General features: G+C 43.0%; 1 protein-coding gene across 1 annotated transcript; it reads left to right on the forward strand.

Moving 5' to 3' along the window:
• The first annotated feature begins 287 nt into the window (after nt 1–287).
• SAP30L (SAP30-like) lies at nt 288–18,535 on the forward strand. The gene is made up of 4 exons (XM_015410171.1): nt 288–1,163; nt 2,543–2,665; nt 5,670–5,768; nt 13,692–18,535. The coding sequence occupies exons 1-4, from the start codon at nt 978–980 to the stop codon at nt 13,815–13,817; spliced, it is 534 nt and encodes a 177-aa protein (XP_015265657.1). The 5' UTR covers nt 288–977; the 3' UTR covers nt 13,818–18,535.
• Nucleotides 18,536–20,163: the final 1,628 nt, after the last annotated feature.

Below are 20,163 nucleotides of genomic sequence, written 5' to 3' on the forward strand. Positions count from 1 at the left end.
CCACCCGATGCGCGACTTCCCCTTACCTCTACCGTTCCTCAGCTTCTTGCTTATCCCCCCCCCAACCCCCCCCCCCCGGTGAGGACTTCAAACACTGATCAACTAACTCCCCCTTTGCAGGAAGTATCCTATAGCCGCTGACAGACAACCGTTCTGTCCAATAGGTTGTATGAGCGGTGGAGCGAACCCCGCCTCCCGTGCTCTGTCGACCAACCCCTGCTCAGAGACGGGACTTCCGCTGCGAGGGGAGGAGGCAGAGCGGGCAGGTTTTGTGAGTGAGCGAGTGAGTGAGTGAGGCAGGGAGTGAGGCGCGCTGGCGGCTCGGGGTGTCCCGGCTCCCTGGCCTGGGCTCGGCGTTGTCCTCGTCCCCTGTAAGGGTGTAGCAGGCAGGGTGCGCCTGACGAGGTCGGCGGAAGGGGCCGGCAGCCGGGCACAGCGGCAAGTACCGGGCTGCCGGCTCCGGAGGCTCAGAGCTGAGCAGCCCGAGGGACGCCCTTCTCTGCCGGGTGGCCGTTGTCAGGGGGTTCGGGAGGCAAGAGTTGCTGAAGGGACTCCCTTCCTCCCTGTTTCCCCGCCAGCCCCTCAAGGGAAGGGGGGGGTTGTTGGGGTGTCCTGTATCGGGTGGTCTCTTCTTGTGGGTCTGCGGGTGTGAAGCCAGTTCTGGGGCGAGCGAGCAAATGAGCCAAGGGAGAGCGGACACCATAAGCTGTTTCTAGGGGCCCCTAGTGGCGCGAGGACTGCGCGGAAGAATTGAGAGTTTCTAGGGGCCCCGGGAGTTTATCGGGGAGGGTAAGGGTGTTCGGCGTCCCTGTTGGCAGCCTGCTCGTGAAGTCCCCTTAAGAGCAGGTGGGTAGGCCGGAGAGGCTTCGAGGTGCGCCGTGAAGAGGAAGTCTTGGGGCATCCCGGCAAAGTTGTTCGGGGCGGGAGAGGTGCTGCTTCTTTCGTCGCCTGTCTCCCGGGGCTGGTGGGAGGCTGCGATGAATGGTTTCAGCACTGAGGAAGACAGTCGGGATGGGCCTCCCACCACCCCTTTTTATGGACAGAGCTGCTGCCTCATTGACGACGGGGACCGCTGTGTCCGCCCGGCTGGGAATGCCTCCTTCAGCAAGAGGATCCAGAAGAGCATCTCACAGAAAAAACTGAAATTGGACATTGACAAAAGCGTGAGTTATGCTGGCAGTCCTCATCTTGTTGTGCTGGACTCTGACAGTGTGTGCCCTAGCCTAGGTACAGTTTGTTTATGTGGTAGTTACCATGTTCAAGGGCTCTAAAATCTGTCAGGAATATTTGTTGCTCTTATAAAGCTGCCCCTGTAGTTGAAGACCAGCAGCATTTAGCAATCATTCTGTTACTTTCACTGTAGTTGATAAAAATAAATCAGTAGGCACTAAGTTGGTAAAAGATTTAACAAAGAAAACGCAAACTCCCTGTGTTTCTTGGTGGTTTGTGTTACTATCATAGAGACGTGAGTAAATACAGGTTTTGCTTTCTGCTGATGAGGCTAACTTTAGTATCTAGCACAGGATAAGTGGTCTTTTTGAAAACATATTTTGTACAACTTCTTCTTTACAAGCTATGGTGAGTACTGTTTTTCCCCGTGATTCAAAATCAGCTGCATACAAATCTAACAGTAAGTGAAGTTATAAATACTGACAAGACAAAAAAAAACTATCCAATTGATCTTGAAATGTAAAAGCATTTTTTATGTGAGAGGCAGAATGAAAGGAGCATAGATCAATAGCACAAAGTTAGCGATGTATGGTGGGGGTAGGCAATAACAGGAATGGGGGAGATGGACAACCCAGTCGGATATTACAACACTGCCCTTTTATCCTGTTGTCTAAGACTATAACAGCTCCTACACTTTGAAGAGTGAGGATCGAATAGGCCTGTAGTGTAACATAAATAGTGTAAACACATTGCAGGCAATGACTGTTTGGCAGTGTGAATTCTGACCCTGTAGCAGGAAGCTGTTGTGAATGACATGCGTTTGTAACTGACTTTAAAAAATGTGCATATGTTAAGTTAAAATGGTTGCGTTTAACAAGTTCCTTTAAATGTTGTCAAATCTCCAGTGCTCAACTGATTGAAAACATCTTTCAAACCAGAAATCTGCAAGCATGTTTATTTCTTGGCTAGCATCAAGCAGACTGTTGCCAGGCAATTAGTGTTAACATTAAGTGGCATCTGTCACATCAGGCTTCCAAACTGGAGCGCCACTGCATGTGGCAGTAGGAATTGCTGCTGCTAGCCAGCATAGATTGGCACTGCTCTGTAAAAAGCTCCTTGGTTCAGTCAGAAATATTACACTTTAAATCTCAAATGACAAGATGGTAGAAACAGTTATGTCCTTTTTTACTACCATTTCTTGTATTGTTGTTAGATCAGTCTTATAGTAATAGTTACTTTCTGTTTTAAAAAATCTGAGCCTGAATAGGCAATAACTTAGTAGGTTTTTACTCATGTATTTCACTATAGATTTGTACTGTACTAATTTTAACCCTATGTCTTCCTTCCATCTTTGTTCGCTTTTAAATTTTAGGTAAGACATCTATATATATGTGATTTCCACAAGAACTTCATTCAGAGTGTTCGAAACAAAAGGAAGAGGAAGACCAGTGATGATGGTGGAGACTCACCAGAGCATGAGATAGATGTCCCAGAGGTACCTATTATACTGAAATAGGGGGGTGTTGTTTTATTACTGTTGTCCACATTTTTTTAACCTGTTGTGACAATAAATACTCTACCTAAGTTATAATGATATATTGCAAATTCTGTCTTGTATTTATAAAACTTCTGTTTCAACCATGTCAGCTGCTTCAATGCCAAAAGAGCCATAGTGTGCCCCCTGAAGCCCTCTTCAGGTTAACCTTTCTACACCCAATCAAGTCTGTCCCAGCAAGCTGGCCTGTAGACCCACCATGACTATGCATGGTGAGAAATTGCTGGGAAGAGAAGAGAACTACATCATCAGATTTTGATAAGTGTCAGCAGTTATGTTAGACTCATTCTTCATTGTGGCCCAGTTTAAATGATAGTGTTTATCAAGGAAGTGTCAAGCATAAGCTTTTTTATATAGTTGGTCCTGAAATTATAGATTATGTGCATTGTCATGGCTGAAGCAGTGTCTTGGAGAATTTTTATTTTGATTGAGTGATTTACAAAATTGTATATGTTCTTCCAAGCTTTTCTCTAGTGATTTTTCCTGTTGCTATGGAGTATTTCATCTGTATCTTGGCAAGCAAAGCATTTTGTATCTGTTCTTAATTGTAAAAAAAAGTCATGGAAGAATCCACACAAAGAGTTCCATAAATATGTATTGGCATTTGGTTCACACTGTCCAAGTTGAATTTTTGATACATATAATTTTAGTTTGTATTGGGTCCTCAGAAACAAAAACTGATGGCTGGTGCACGACTATTCTGTCATTCTGCCCCCAGTAGTCACTTTATTCAATAAATAATTAAATTGTGGAATTGAGGAAAACTCTATTTTCAAAGGCAGCACACCTTCAAATACCAGTACTAGGGGAAGCCCTTGGCCGGATGATGGACTAATGAGCCACTGATTTATTCCAGCAGGGCTCTTTTGTATGTTCTAATCAAGTGATGATAAAGAAGGCTAAACAGCCCTGAGATCTCATGCTATTTTCGGTATCCTAAAGTAATGTGGATAAGTGCTTTCTTAAACATAAGTAATATTGTAAATACCATTTTATCTATATGGCTGTAACTGTATGCACTGTAAATAATACACTTCTGTTTTTCCTTATCTCCATTCAAGGAGTTCAGTCACTTCATGTGCATAAGTGATGTCAAGTACATTGATTATCAAGCTTCCTGGCAGAGCGTCAGGATAGTGCTGTATTAAGTAGCAACAGAATGCTTGGATTCTTCTCTCAGACTATCACACATCCAGCTTTTCAGTTTTTATTTCACAAAAAAACGTTTAATTTTCACATTACTTATCAAATAGCATTGGGAAACTACCACTTTGGGATGGCTTGCAAGCCCTTTCTTATCTCATGAGGTTGGCAGTATTTTTTTATTCCTTATGTTAAGTAACTGCCACTTAGCTGAAAGGTACTGAATTGTCATTTCATCCACTTTCTCTTACATTAATGGGAATACTTCTTTAAGATTAAAGGGAGATTTCTTCTTTCCAGTTCAGCTTTTATTCCCACAGTATTTTAAAAGCTGAGGCATTGTTCAGAATGCCCCATATCATCTTAGCAACTCAGTGAGGTAGTTTAAATTGAGGTATGACTTGTCAAAGACTTCAGTGGTCAGAATTTTGGATTTTGCATCCAACAAAATACTACTTGCTGTTTCGTTTGTAATTCATAATCCAGTATAATTTTCAGTTTATTTTTTGTCTGTAGTGAACCTTGTAATAAGGTTTTGGGAAAGCACTCTAACAAAAACATGGCTTTCCTGAAGCCACAAAAGAGCCTCTTGGATTATTATTGTTGCTAGTTGTAGTCACGCAAAGCTAATATAGGTATGAACATGACAGTAGGGTCCTTAAATTATGTTCTAAACTCAGTGCAGTTCTTGCCACCTGTATGTGTCCTAGCACAAGTAGCTGGTGGAGCCTTGTTTTATCACACTGTTGCTTTTAGTACACAGTAGATACTTCCTGCTTCCCAGGCCTACATTTCCTTGTCACGTTAAATTCCATCACATTTCCCATTGCTTGACAACGAACTACTGAACAGATTGCAAAGGTCTGGATTTTTTTTTTAACTTCAAAAGGCTTGTGTTCAGGATATACCCAGATGCAAGTTAAGCTGATTTTTCTTATTTTTAAATTTTGTTGTAAGCTCTAGAAGTTGAAGTTATGTTCACTTTAAAGAGAGAATCTAAATGTGGCTTTTATGCTGAAATGAATATCAATAAAAAGTGTGCTATGGGATTGTTTGACTGGGGTATCATTTAATTACGTATATAAGTAGAATAAAGGTTGGGGCTGCAGTCAGACATTACAGAAAGAAAAAAAAAACAGAATTTGTTAGTGGTGAGCTCAGCTCTGGTCTACTGTTACATGTGTCACTGTTCCTATTCTTATCTGCAAAATGGAATGAAAGCGTTTCTGGTTTCAGAGGTTTGTGATCTAACTCCAGGTTGCTGTAAAACCTGAATGTGGGTACTTCAACAAACTAGGATTTTTATTTCCAAGTAACTGTGATTCCATAGGGCTAAATTATTCAGAGGTCAGAACAAATTAGTTAGATTGTACACTTGTGAAATCAGAAACTCTTCAACCATGCTCTATACATGAGGGGAGGAAAGTAGTGCACAGTCTCCAGCCATAGCCTTCATTTTTTTAAGGAGTGCAAGCAACAACAGGTTTCTAATCTGATAGTGATTTCCTGTTTTGCAAAATAAATGGTTAGAATGGCATTCCTTTCACTGCACCCGCATAATATCTCAAGTCAACAAAGACCATAAAATTGGATGATCCATTCTCTTAAAAATACAGGGGGGGGGGTGGACTAATAGTATTCTAGTATTGTGTGTTGTTTAGGTGTTAGTTACATATATCTTGATCTAAAATTTCTTGGGTTGAAATAGAAAAGGAATGCTTCTTATGGTTTCTTACTTAGTGTAAGGATATAGATAGCTATTTGCCTTTTCTCTATGCATCATGCCATCTTTGTTTTACAGGTTGACTTATTTCAACTTCAGGTAAACACACTACGCCGTTATAAAAGGCATTACAAGTTGCAAACAAGACCTGGCCTCAATAAAGCTCAACTAGCAGAAGTAAGTGGGTTAGAAGTTTTCCATCTGTTAATCATAAAATGGAGTACATGTTACCCTCCACTATGAGATTACTTATGCATTCTTGATACCAAAGCATACAGTAATTATTGGTAGTTGTGTTTGGAGACATCTACAGGTTTTCAGTTCTCTTCAGCTGTGTGCATGTATGGTGATCTCGCCCTCTTCCCTCACTCAAACACAGGATTTTCCCTCTGTTTTTCTTTCCCTTTCTGACTGAGCAGCCCTTTTATTTTCTCCTTATTTGAAGGTTTATGGCTGTCCCACCCTGTCACATTATTATTTTTTCATGCTGGCTCAGCCCAGGAATTTAGGGAAGAGACAAGATCATCTTATTATACTTCTGGAAATGACACACAAGGCTTTTGAAAGTTCAAAAATAAACAAAATATGTTATTCAAAGTAGAGGGGAAAAGGTCACGTGGAATCAGGGGTAAAACATCTGGGATGAATCAATAATAACTTTGACATATAGCATTTTAAAATGTTTAGGGGGTTTCACATACCTTTTAATCACAATTCTTATAGTAGTCCTGTAAAAATAAGCCAGTATTATTTCAAAATTGCAAATAGTGGTCTGAGTATGAGTTATAATGGCTTGCCTAGGACTACCTAGTGACTTCTTGGCACAGGCAAGATTTGAACTAGGAACTTTAGGTTCAAAGCATAGCATCTTAGCTGTTTAACAGCACAAACTCTTCATATGCTGTCCTATCGCTTTCATGGATATAATACCCATAGTTTGTAAGACTCTTCTATTTCAAAATAACACTATTAAATTTTCAGTCCAATCCAGATTTTTTGGGGGGCGGGGGTGTAACAGCCTGCCCCTCCATCAGCTTCACCTCTAAGGGCCTCCTAGAGATGCACTATAGCCTCAGAGCCAAGAGGGCTAGGGGTTCACTGTCACCTTATTTATCTTGCTGGTCGATGCTCCCTCTAAGCTGTCTTGTGAGCAAAAATTCTACTTTGTGATCTACTGGCATTAAAGTTGTTAACGAGCAATTTGGCTACTACATAAATTAGTTAGCTCTGGATCCATCCTTCCTGAGCTAAAACAAAAATGTGTGAGCCAGAGGCTAAAAAACTGTGAGCTAGCTCACACTAACTCAGCTTAGAGGGAACACTGCTTGGCTCTCTGGTTTTGTCCTTCTCATTGGCCCTTTTTGCATCCCATGTTAAAGTAGCACAGCATGTTGTGCATTACCCCCTAGTTACTTCCAGCCTCTTGCAAGAAGCTGTAAGCTGCTTCAGACATTCCTACGGCTCCACCTGCTTCCAGTTCCTCTGGAGCTGCCCGGGTCGGTTGCTGTTGGATGCTGAGGTGGTGGCAAAGTGCAGCTCTGGGATGGCTGCCTTCCCAAATGGATTGCAACCATTTGCAATACTCTTTCAGGTATTGACTCCCTGGTATGTCTAGGTATTTCCTCCCCACTCCCAATCTTGGACAGCTTGCACCCTAACATCTATATACTATTAGCGACGTGTGCGAATACCTAAATTCATGAATACCTAATCTGTGAATACCTATGTCTTGCGGGAATACCTAAGAACAATAGTTACAGTAGATGCTATTATGTCCAGATTCGAAGGTTGGAGCCACACAGATGCTAAAGAGATTTTTCTGCAAATTTGGAAAACCCCCTAGGTTTACAGAAAAATCCAAAATCTTAACGAAAATATATGGGGGGTTAAATCCCCCCCAATACAGTCGCGTTGTCTGTGCCTGCACAGACAGTGCTCTTAGCAGAATGGAACAGGCAGCTGCTGCGGACCTGGCTGCAGCAGCAGTAGACACTGGCAGCTACTTCAGCCCAGCTGCAGCGGTGGAGGATGCCAGCAGCCACTCCAGGGCTGGCAGCAGCAGTGGAAGATGCCAGCATTTGCACTAGCCCAGACATGGTGGAGGAGGATGCTGGCTGCTCCCCTGGGCCCAGCAGCAGCTGAAGAGCACATTGGTAGCTGCTCCAGCCTGGCTGTAGAGGACACAGGGCTCAATAGTAGGTAGTGGGGCACTGAGCTTTTTGGCAATGGAGTGGAAGGGATCCCCTCCCCCTGCAAATTTCCTGGGCCCTCCCACTGAGCCATAAGGATGGAATCAGCAACAATGAGGGAGGGATTCTCCACACACACACACACTGAAAGTGTTGCAGGTCTTCACTTGTAACCATCGTAAAGGTTTTGAGGAATCTTTTGTTCTTCCCAACAAAGTGGTAAAAAATAAACCACTACCTGCTTTTTAATGAGAAGAAAGTATTAGTGAGTTTGTAAGAATTAGAACACTGAAAAATGGGTCCATCTACTGAAACGGCTTCTCTAAATGTACCAAAACTAAAGGTCCAATTAGTGTTTTCTAACAATTAGGGAAACCTGTCTCCAGTGTCAAAGCTGTCAGAGAAATAACTGGGTCTAATCCATCATGTCCTTCAAACAGAGCTGTCGTGTAATACCTTATGTTGATAGAGATGCAAAATTTCCAGAAATGTTGAAGCCATGGGAATTTCTTTTTCCTTGGGAAAAACAGGAAATCGGGAAAGAAAGAAAAATATGTAGTACTCTTCTGTCACACCTAGACATATTTTTCTCTTTAGACACGTTTTATTGCTTTACCCTTAATGTGTAAAATTGGATTAACATATTTATGGGGTTACAGTGATAAATTCTTAGTTTACTACAAGCAAAACTGCAAATTTACTCAGCACTTGAGACAGCTGCAAGCTGCTCCATCCTGTGGAATCTTAGCACATATGCCAACTAAGAGAAAGGGAAAATACAGTTCAAATTAGAAAACAAATTTGGTAGTAAGTAAAAGTGTTGTATTTGGATAGAAACCACCTCTTACAGTCCCAATAAGACTGCCAGCATATTTGGGTATCAAACTTTGTAATACTGCAGTTGCAACCTGAAAGGAATGGTAGTTGAACTCTAACCAAGCAATCCTCTGTTCCGCCTGTGCTGCGGTGGCCTGCTGCAGCACAATGGTGGTGCTGCTAGTCACCTCCATAGGGGGGAGGTTACTGGGCAGCTGGGTGGGGAAATTGCTCTGTCAATATTGGTGGGTGCTGCCACGGTGGCATCCACAGTGTTCCCCCCGCAGTGTTCCATCCTGGTGTTGTTGCCAGGCAGGGGTGGTATAATAGACAGGGCAGGCAGGGTCAATGGGAGCCACAGGGCCCTCGCTTCTCCTCTGCAGCACACACCCCTTAAAGAGACCGGCTGCTGTCAGAAGCCCTGGCCACCTGTCAGAGGGGAGGGAGTCATCAACTGCCTACCCCACACAGACACCATGGTGTTGCTCTGCACACAGAGTGCACAGGGCCCCTGAGGGCCATGATGGATAAGAATGTAGATGTGTGTGTGCCCTCCGCTCACTGACAGTCACGCCGTCCAGCAGGGTGCCAAGTGTCCCGGGTCAGCCAGGGCTCAGCGAGAGCAAGGACTCCTCAGGGGAAGAGGAGCCCCATGTAGCCAGCTCTGAGTCAGAAGAAGCAAACAAGCAGGAAGGTGAGCTGCAGCCTTGTCAGGATTCATAGCCAACAGCTGGTGAAGAACCACCAACACCCTCCAGCCCTGATTCAAGAGTTGAAACTCAGTTGATCATTTCCAGCCCTCCAGTATCACCCACACCCTTAGAGCACCGCAGATGGAGGCTATGAACAGAACTAAAGGAGAGATGACAAAGTGCATGCCTCCTGACCCAATGGCAGCTGATTGAGTTGCAGGATTACTCCTGAGCAGCTGGCTGCAAGCATGACCCTTAAGCATATGACTATAAAAACCATCCAAGGGAGGCTGTTAGGTGTGGAAGCAAAAAGTCAAAATCCCTCTGACTCTGCAACCACTACATCGGATCCTGCCTCTACCTTGTGACTCGTTGGATCGTTTCCTTGCTCTGCCTTCTTCTTGCTCCTGAACCTGCTAGTGAGTAACCTTCGGATTCCCAGACTTTGCTCTACGGATTGACTCTATGACTAGATTCCTGGCTCTGTGTTTAACCTTGAACCGGACCTTGTCTACACTTCTTGAGCTGGTGCTCTTGTGTTACTTGCTCCATGCTCTGACAGTGCCGTACTCCGTTCCTGGCCCAGCTTGTGGCACACACTGCTGAGGGCACCACCATGCAACACCCCCTTGAAGACAAGCAGGAGGGGGCCTGGAGAGCCTCTGAGAGATCCCCGAGCAACTGCTCAATAAGTCCCTGTCCCTCACCCCTCCAGGCGCCTGGCAGCCACCATCACAAATGCTGCCAGACCCACCATCCAACACCCTGGAAAAGACTTCCACTCATGCTAAATTGCTGCTCCCATAGAAAAAAGGGTGAGCTGTGCCAGATGAGGGCCCTGTACCTGGGGACCTGGCAAGGAGCCAGAATCTCCCCCCCCCTTTCTCTTGGGCACCAGTAGCAGTGACACTTGGCCCAGGGGGAGCTTCCTTGCCACTGCCATGCCTGCCCCCCCCATCTGTCTGGGCAGCGCTGCTGCCGTCTAAAGACATCGAGTCTACCCTCTGCATCGCCTTTCCTCCAACGACCTTGGAGGACAGCCCCACAACAGTATCCCCACACTGTGAGTCACCTATGGGGCGTGGAGAAATCAGGACACCGCTGGGCGGTAGAAGGCAGCAGGTGGCAGGTCCCGGGCTGATCCATCGTGGGAAGACACTGATCACCCCTTCCTGCTCTGCCCCCAATGCTCCCACCATGGTCATCACCGGACAGGAGGGGATGGCGGGTGGCAGGCACTGAGCCGATGAGCAATGGGGTACGTCGTGCGGGGGCATGCATCAGCCACACAGATGACCAGGGCCCAGGGCACCCTTCACCTTTGTGAATGCTATCCTTTTTCTCCTTGGAGCCCAGCCAGCCACAGGCGGGATTGTGCCCCTGCCGCCCATGCTAGGGGTTCACCACATTCACTTGCTACCAGCACTGTATGTCTGGGTGGCACAGTGATGGTGGAGGAGGTGCTGTGCTCTCTGGTACCAAGCTTGCATCAGTGCTCTCAATCTGTTGGTGAGCACCGTCCTCAATCGGTTTTGCCTAGACACAGCCGCTATCCAGGCCCTGTGCAAGGAGGTTGGCCCAGTCCTCTAGGGCCAATCTCTTCCTCCCTGTGACATCCCCATCTTGCTGAAGGTCCTGCTGTCCCTGAGGTTCCTGGCCACTGGATCCTTTCAGGTTCTTCCAGGGGGGTGTTGCGGAGGTCCTGAAGTTGTCCCAGTCTTCAGCCAGCTGCTACCTGGACAGCTGAAGCACCTTCAGGAGCATGTGCACTTCCCCACTGAGGAGTGGGACCTGGTGTTCATCAGGGCAGGGTTCACAGCATTCGGAGGCTTGCCTAATGTAGTGGGTGCCGTGGACTGCACCCAGGTAGCCCACATTGCCCTCTGGGAGGAGCTGTGAGTATACTGTAATCATCACCACTTCTGCAGCCTGAATGCTTAAGTCTCCTGTGACCACCAGGGCATCTTTATGGACCTGCCCACCTGCTGCGTGGGATCCATGTGCGACTGGGGGCCTGCAACTTTCTCCCTTGGCTGCAAAGTTCAGGAGGGGGAGACACCATGACCAGTGCAGCTCATTGCCACCGTTGTAGGTCCAGGGAAAGAATGGGAGCCTTGTTTACTTGTTCGTACATGGCTGCCCCACGGGATCCTGGCGGAGGCCCTGGTATACCTGTGTGGCCCAGAATCTGGGAGAGGTCAGCCACAGAGTGTGGACTTTGCTCTCCCTGCGAGTATTCCCCCTACATGCTTGCCCAGCGGTGCTAGGTGCCCTGTCTTCATTTTGCCTGCCACTGAGGTGCATGTGCTCTAAGTCCGCATGGCAGGGAGCTGTCAGGCAGCATTGTGTGCCATGTGCCCTACTTCTGGAACTGTTTGTAGGGTGGGGGGATCTGATTGGGTGCCAAGGAGGGGCAAGGTCAGCGCAGAGGGCATGCTGATTGGGTGGGCACTCAGTAGGTATCCTGAACTGCTTTGGTTCCTGTGGGCGTGACCACAGCTGTGTAGAAAGGGAGTGAATTTGGAGTTCCCATGGCTGCTAGTGGGCTACACTAGCATTTTGCTGGTGCAACTTTGTGCCTGTTTTGGGGGGGGAGGGGCACTCCCATGGTGAAAATGCTTTGGGAGCCACCTAACTGGCACCACATCCCCCCAGGCATTCCCACATTTATGCTAGCGCAGGGACTCACACTGTCACTCTGCTGACATGCGGCTGCAGTGCAGCTGCGCCAGTGGAACTATGCAGCACAGTGCCACTCATATCCTGTGCTGGCTTGAATGCCTTTTATGCCAACATAACTCTGAGTTACACCAGTGTGGGAGTCAGTCTTCTTCCTGTGCTGATTGCGCTGTTAATGTATTATCAGACACATTACAGCATTTTAATTTTGTCAATATTCACATTTAAAAAGCAACCATATGTCACATATGTACGTTTAACATTATTTAAATGTAGATTCTTTCATACAAATTTTCATGCTGTACATTTTGAGTGAGTAAAACAAAGGTTTTTTGAGCCTGTGGGCATTTTTGAAATGCTGATGGAGGGTGGTAGGCACAATCACAAAACGGCCACCATGGGAGGCAGAGTCAATCACAAGATGTCAGGGAGTGAAGTTATGCATAACTCTGATAGTAGTTATTCAGGATTTCCAGCAGAAGCTGTTCAACAGGATACTTTTAAAAGTTAACTTATTTAAAATATTTTCTTGCATACGCACAGAATCAGTAAACATATTGAGCTAGTTAAAAACCCCTCATCTGGCATTATCTGTCTTCATTTTGCAGGCATCTAGTACACGAGGGGAAAAAATGTTTCTCCTTGATAGTCCCTGGTTAGGAACCTTGTCTCATGAGTCTAGCATTTTCAACCTGCACAATTACTTGTAAGAATGACAGTTGGCACTGGAAAGCTGGTGAGAGCTTGCATATGTGGACAGTAAGAGAGATTCTGGCCAGATTTTGATAAGAACAGGCTTTGATGGAATGATGTTGTTATCAACTTCCCATTGAATTAAACTGGAAAGTCCTAATTATTTCAGTGGAATTTCCAGTTAGGTGCATTAAACATTTTAGCTATGCAGCCCTATTATGTTCGATCAGGATCAGGACCCACTGTGTTTTTAGAATCTCACTCTGCAGTTTGCATGGGTAGATTACTTTACATAATGCCTCTCTCTGTATTATATCATAAACATAAAACTTAAAAATCCCCATCTGGCCCCACCCACTTTCTAAAAACACTTAACAGATGCCAGGAAAGTTGTCAGGAGACATCACATTGAGAACCCCTGAAGTAACATCTTGTCTTAAAAAGCATTTAACTTTTCACAAGATAAAATACTTCGAAGGAGGTTTTTTTTTCAGTGCTCCCCAAAATCTCCCAGTTTTTCCATTGGAAAAATTCAGGCGAAGTCCTTGAAGGGGGCAAGGGGGGGACTTATTTTTCTTCTCTCCTTCCCAGGCCTTCAGATCTCTACATATGGACAAAATGGTTAGTTGGCTGAATTATAGGTTACATCATGTTATTTCATTGAACAGACTGGAGTACAGGAATGCATTGAAATGCATTGCATATTTTCCCCCATTGTGAATCAGGTACGAAATCTTGGTGTTAGCTTCTTATTAGTATTCTTTAAATACTACAGTCGTGGAAATTTCCTTTATGTTCCATGTGAAATAAACCTGTTATTTCTGACTTTATTAAAGCTAGTTCTTCTAATTTGGGCTCTGTTTTACAAATACATAGCAAGTATGATGATGATATTAAATGATGATGTCCAGTTCACCATGGTGTCCAAGTTATCTGTATTTTTTTTAAAAAAAAAAATCAATACCCACTGTGGTGAAACCATAGCTGATGTGCTAGTTCACTATTTAAGGCTTTCTGACTTTCTCTTTCAGACTGTCAGCCGCCACTTCAGGAACATCCCAGTGAATGAGAAGGAGACCCTTGCTTATTTCATCTATATGGTGAAGAGTAATAAGAGTAGGTTGGATCAGAAGTCAGAAACTGGCAAACTAGAATGAAAGTTAAGCAGACCTTGGACATTGAGTGTGATATTTAAAAAAAAAAATCAGGTGCATTATGAAGAACTTTTAAACACTTCTGTAAAGTGTAAACTAGAGAATATAGAATATATCACTCCAGGATGTGTTTGACTTCTGCTATTTCATTTAACTTAAAGTATCACTGGAAAACTCCAAGAAGTCAGTCAGCGGCTGTCCAGAGGATTGAAATACATCTTTAAGTGTAAGACAAGCCCCACGTGAGACAAGATTACCATTCTTGGACTAGACTGTATCATCCATATGTAGTACATGCTGGCACAGGTTAGGCACAACACTGGGATTCTTACAGAAAATCTGGTCTGTGGCTTCTATTTCTAAGTGTGCTTACCACTGTCTGCACATATGAAAGCAAGGGACATTCACAAGTCCCCCAGGTTTTTTTGTGTATATGGGTCATAGTTTAGGAATGTTAAGATAGCCTGCCTTGCTTATTTGCTGAACTGTTAGAAACGTTGTACTGAATTCACAAAAGTTATTGAATATTTTAGTGTTTTCCCACATTTTATTAATGTATGCCATTTAATAGAGAGCATTTAAATACAGTACATACCGTTCTCTTAGAGTTCAGTGTGTACATTACCCTGAAGCTGAAAGTTTCTTCTCTTTAGTTGGTATGGGCCCTCAGTCAGTACATGAAACACCAGATTAAAGCTATGATCTTCGGTTTGGAACGGTTATTGTTTGCAAGCCACGTGAATTGCAGTTTATCTAGTTCTCATAAGACATATCCACTGCATTAATGGCCCATCTGATGCTTGAGTCTAGAACTGAAACAACCTGGGAATAGTAGTGTTTATTCTAGTAGATAGATATGGATCAGTTTTGACAGTTGCCTCTGCCCTGATACTTGGCAGTGAGAACTGGTGACAAATCGTCTGTCTCTCCTAGCTGCGCCTTCCTGAAGTGTGCAGCAATAACCTAACAATAATTACTATTGTGATACAAATTCCATACTGCTTCCCACCCAGTTGTGACTCAAAGTTCCGTTTGTGCTGTAGTGCACATACAATTTTGCCATTCAGTTCAATATAGGAAGAAGTGTTAGTCTCTAAAACAGACCTACAAAACAGACACAGCCCCCCAGCTACGTAGTTTGGCCAGGTGTTTGACAATATCTTCACCTCTTCTCTAATCACAAATAGGCAACAAAAGCTGTTCATAGAGGGCTACTGTACGTGGCTGCTGAATTGTCATGTGGCGGGTCATAGCCTATAGAGGCCTACCTAAGACTTTCCCAAAGAACAGTTTGTAACCTTCTTCTAGTCACTTTGCATCTTATTCATCATAAACTTGGAAACTGTTAACATCATCTGTCGTTTACTGCTGTAGTCCTTAGACTTGTTTAATAAAACAGCAGTCCTGATCACTGTGTTCTGGAAATAAACTCCACTGAAAACAATCTTTATGTTGTATAAGAGAATCTGCTCCAAAAGTGGTTTTTTAAATTTTGCTGTGAAGTATCTTTAAAATTTTACTGTGAGAGATGGGCAGGCATTCAAGTGTTTGGGAAGCACTCTGATAGTGGGTTTTAATTTTCAAAAACTTAATTTTACTTTGGTTAATTATTACCTTTTGAAAGATGCTGCATAATTCATGACATCTGCATTTGCAAGAAATGTAGAACTACCTTGCTTAATTTTTTTAGTTCTGGCAAAGTGTATGAAAAACCAGATGCAAAGTTAAAACCTTATACAAAGTTAATTTACAGTTGTTTGTGTTTATTTCTATTGAAAATAGGTGTTCAAGAAACAAGGGTATCTGTTGCCAGTGCACCTTATCACTGAAATATCCCAATTCATTGGATGCCATTTTATGAGTGTGTTTTTTTCTCAGACAGCCTCATTGCATGTATATGTTGAGCACATTTTTAACATTCTTTTCCATATATAAGTAGATATAGTGCTTAAGTAATTCAGATTGATGCTTGGTGTTTTAAAGTTGACCTCACAGTGTTGCTTCTCCCTTCATGGAAAGAACCAAGCCAAGCCAACTGCCATCTTCTGTAATTGAAGTCTTGAGTTTATTTCTCACGGTCTTTGAACTTTTGTGAATTCAGAATATCTGTGTATGCATTTTGACCATGGCAAGAGTCTCTTCTGAAATACAAGAGACATGTGCATCCTTTCTAGACCAAAAATAAAATCCATAGTGTTAGGGCTTATTGTAAAGCAAGCAAGTGCGGCACTGTGTCAGCCAAGATCAAAAGGATTTACAGGGAAATGTGATAGCAGGCCCTTGCCTGCTCAGGAGCGGTTTTGCTTGATTTCATCTCAAAACTCCTGTTTCTCAAAGATATCAAATGAAGTGAAACTTGCATGTTTCGTAATACAAGTTTCAAATGAGTGTCAGACTGATGGATCTCGTCATAGAATCTGAGGAATTGTTGATGTCATAACTCTTGAATCCTGTTGTCTTTGAGACATCTGTAACATGCCTTACTCTCAGCTTCACCAACGAGCATTAAGCAAATGTCATGGTGGATAGGATGGGCCACTTTCATGGCTTCTTGTGCTAGCAATCCTTATCCTGAAAACAGCAATACCTATATTCAGGGAGAAGCCTGTGGTTCTTGAACATCTAGTGTTGTATCTTCAAAAACACCACAATGCAATTGTTTAATATAATGGCAGATTATGCTGCATGCCATTTAAGGAAAACTTTCCAATTCCTTGTGGTTTTAATAAAACCTTCATCAGCATTTTTGAGCTTCAAACGATATGAATCCTTACGCAATGGCTAAAATAGAATATGTGAGAACAGAGTCACATTGACATGTTCATTCATACAAACTGGTGGGTTGTATTTAATCTTATATCAGATATGGATTTCACATGGAGCTGTTCAGCAATGAACTTTGGCTTGATAGTAGGCTTTCTACATTTGAAGATTATTAGTGGAAGGTCATGTTGCCGGCCAATTCTCTTATTGAATGAAATGTGCTCCAAAGTAAAAGGACTGTTCAGAGCCTTCAAACCAACATAAGAACCCACTTAAAACTAGAAGGAAGCCATCATTATTCTTAATGGGCTTTGCATCAGAGCTGAAGACCTTAGTGTGGCACATCTTCTATAATGAGGTTAACTTCATCAAAGATGGTGATCCTCGGTGCATTATTTGTTGTTGTTATTGCTGTAGTTCTATTAGTGCAACAATTTTTGTTCATCCCTTGAGCTGAATGAAGGAGAGAACAAAGGGAAGGGAATGTGCAATGGCAATTGTAGTACTTGAATTACATAAATACAGAATGTGATTCATAGTAGTCATACCCTTATCGGAGAATATTTCATGTGGTTGATTCAGCTTCCAAGACTGTTACCGCAGTGTGTAAATATTACAAAACAGACTCCTGCATTAAAGTTCAGATTTTCAGATTTTGTCTTGCAAGGAACTTCATGAATTATGATTCAGAAAAGCAGCCTTGCCATTGATCTTATGAAATTCCTAAGTTACAGGTTCAAAAGGCTAAATCAAACAAATCTTATGTTCTGTCACCTGAAAGATTTGTCTGTAAGAAAACTTCCTGCATAGGCCAGCAAAAAATAATAATAATAATAAGCCAAAGTAGCCCATGGCTAGAGTATCTTTAGACTTCAAAAGTAGAGTAAAAATAGCCATGAGCAAGATGTATCCCAGAAATGATGATTTGTCTGAGAAAAATCTTTCTAAACAGTATTCCAAATTTTAGCTAAATGCAATATTGGGGTAGGGAGGAGGGGGGGGGGACTGGGAGCCTTGCACTTTATCTTGTGTTGATAGATCCTAATGTAAATGTAAGATGGGAACTCTTGACATGTAATTGGAAATGATCAGAAGAAATACCTAGGTAAAGATGTTTGTCTAAAAAGGCAAACTGTCGAGTGCAGTACACTAGTAGTGCTTAACCCTGTGTATTGAGATGAGAGACTGATGAATCTTCAAGCCAACTATCTTAAAATGAACATTTCAGTACCCACAGAATTGATTAAAGGGCCTATTTTGACAAAGCTGCTTATTGTTTCTCCTTCACATGTTGTCTCACATGGTCTGCTGTGATGTTAAATGTTTTGGATTCCCCCCCCCCGGTAGATGTAAAAAAGATGCAAGACGATTCTTGCTCTTCTGTAGCGTTATCCATACTCATCAATTCATTAATTATGTTCTAAATTTTTAATGCGGAGGGGAAGGGGCTTATGCCTTAACTCAGAATTTCAGTGAAATCACATTATGAAATGTTTAGCAATAGCTTTTTGTGCAAATTGCTTTTTAATACCTTTTGAAGACTTATGCTTGTGAGGTTTGCCTTTTTATTGCATTGCCTTCATCCCTTATGACGTCCTTCTGCACAGCTAGAAAGACACTTAGACATATTGGCAGAAGTTCTTTTTTTAAAGCCCTTTTGAATTATAATGGACTTACTGGAACAAAACTTCCCTTCCCCTTCATTCATTCTGGTGGGCCTTCATGTGTTGTACTGAAATTTATGCCAAATGTTTTGGGTAAACTTGTATTTTTAATTGTGAAATATAACTGTGTACTCTTAAAGCAATCTAGTAACTTATAGTGAAACTGTAGAATTCTTTTCTCCATGCTGTATAGTGCACCCTACTACCACTGTGTGTATGAGATTTAAACTCTGTGCTGTTCGATAAAGATATAAATGCTTGAGATGCATTTTTAATAAATGATCAGTTGAGCAACAAGCCACATTTGTTTTAGTTGCTTATATGGTATTGCTTTTTGTATTTGTGTAGGACACCCATGCTGAATTTGAAGCATATAACCAAAGAGACTAAATATTACAGTTTTACTGAACATACATGTATTTATTTTATGTTATTTGTAGTCCACTGTTCTCACTTGGACTCAAGGTGGATTACACAGAGTGAGTCAATGCAAGCAACAGAATGGGACATTCAGTGAACAGTGCAATAGGAATTAGGGTTGTAGAACCAACCGGAAGTCTAAAACTGGATGGAATCAAAGCACAAGTAGTAACATGAAACATTAAATGATGCAAAAATTACATAGTAGTATCCTAGTTTCAGCAAGCTAAACACAGTAATATAAACCACAGTCACTAATAATTTATTCAGGTACCTTTGTGAACCATTTAATATACTGCAACTCTATTGCCTGTGTAGAAAAGCCCTCTTGAATAATTTCCTCAGGCAGACCATAACAGAGAATGCACATGTATGGACAATTATTGATTTTGCCCATTTGCAGGTTGGCACCTGCAGAAGACCCTGCTCCGATTAACAAAGCTGTCATGGTAGAGTATAGGGGGAGAGGCAGTCTCACAGATATGAGGGTCCAAGGCCAAAGGGCTTTGTACGTGATAGCTAATACTTTAAATTGAGCTCAGTAGCTGAGGGGCAACCAGTGAAATGCCTGTAGGATGGGAGTAATATAAACACTCCATCTAGCTTCCAATAACAGCTGTGCCGTGGCACGATTCAGCTGGAGTTCCCAATTTGATTTTGAGGGGGAGACCAATGTACAGTGCTTTGCAGTAGTCTAGTCTTGGTGTTACTGTGACATGGTTCCAGGTGGTCAGATCAGCTTGTCATCTTTTGGGCTAGGCTGAGTTTGGAGAAAGCCTCTTTTTTTTTGTAGCTGCATTAACTTATTTCTCCATTAATAAAGTTGGGTCCAGTATAACTCCAAGGCCCTTAACCAAGTCAGTGAGGGTCAGCTGAACTCCATCAAAAATGGGGGACACAATAACCTTCAAGATCTCTGCCTTCCTAACCAGTATTATCCCTGTTAGGGTTTGTTTGTTTTTTTTGGTTTAGTTTCAATTTGTTCATTCTTAGCTAATTTACCCCAACAGCCAGGCAATAATTCAGGACCTCTACCACATCACCAGGGAGGGGATTTGGATAAGGTTGTATAGAGCTGGGTATTATCTGCATATTGATGCCACTCAATCCCAATGCTACAAATGATTGACATAAAGGCTTTATATTCAGACAGAAAATAGATAGGAAAACTGAAAAGCCTGGGGGGGAAATCCAAATTTTAAGCTGCTTTTTCTAATTATGTACTTAACTCAGGGGTCCCCAGCTATTTTGAGTCTGTGGGCACCTTTGGAATTTCGACATGGCATGATGGAAAACGGCTGCCACAGCTTTACTTCAGTCACACAGTGAAGATTCTTGTACCGTGGTGGCAGTTACTGTCAAAGCAGCACTTTTAAAAATCTGCACAGGCAATCAAATCTCCAATAGTCATTCAGAAGCCTTGCTGGGCAAAAGCTCTATCTGGCCCCACCCGCTTCCTAGAAACGCTTGGCAGGCACCAGGAAAGGTGTTGGCAGGCACCA

The sequence above is a fragment of the Gekko japonicus genome, unplaced genomic scaffold (genome assembly GCF_001447785.1).
Source record: "Gekko japonicus isolate JY-2015 unplaced genomic scaffold, Gekko_japonicus_V1.1 scaffold720, whole genome shotgun sequence".
Lineage (NCBI taxonomy): Eukaryota > Metazoa > Chordata > Lepidosauria > Squamata > Gekkonidae > Gekko > Gekko japonicus.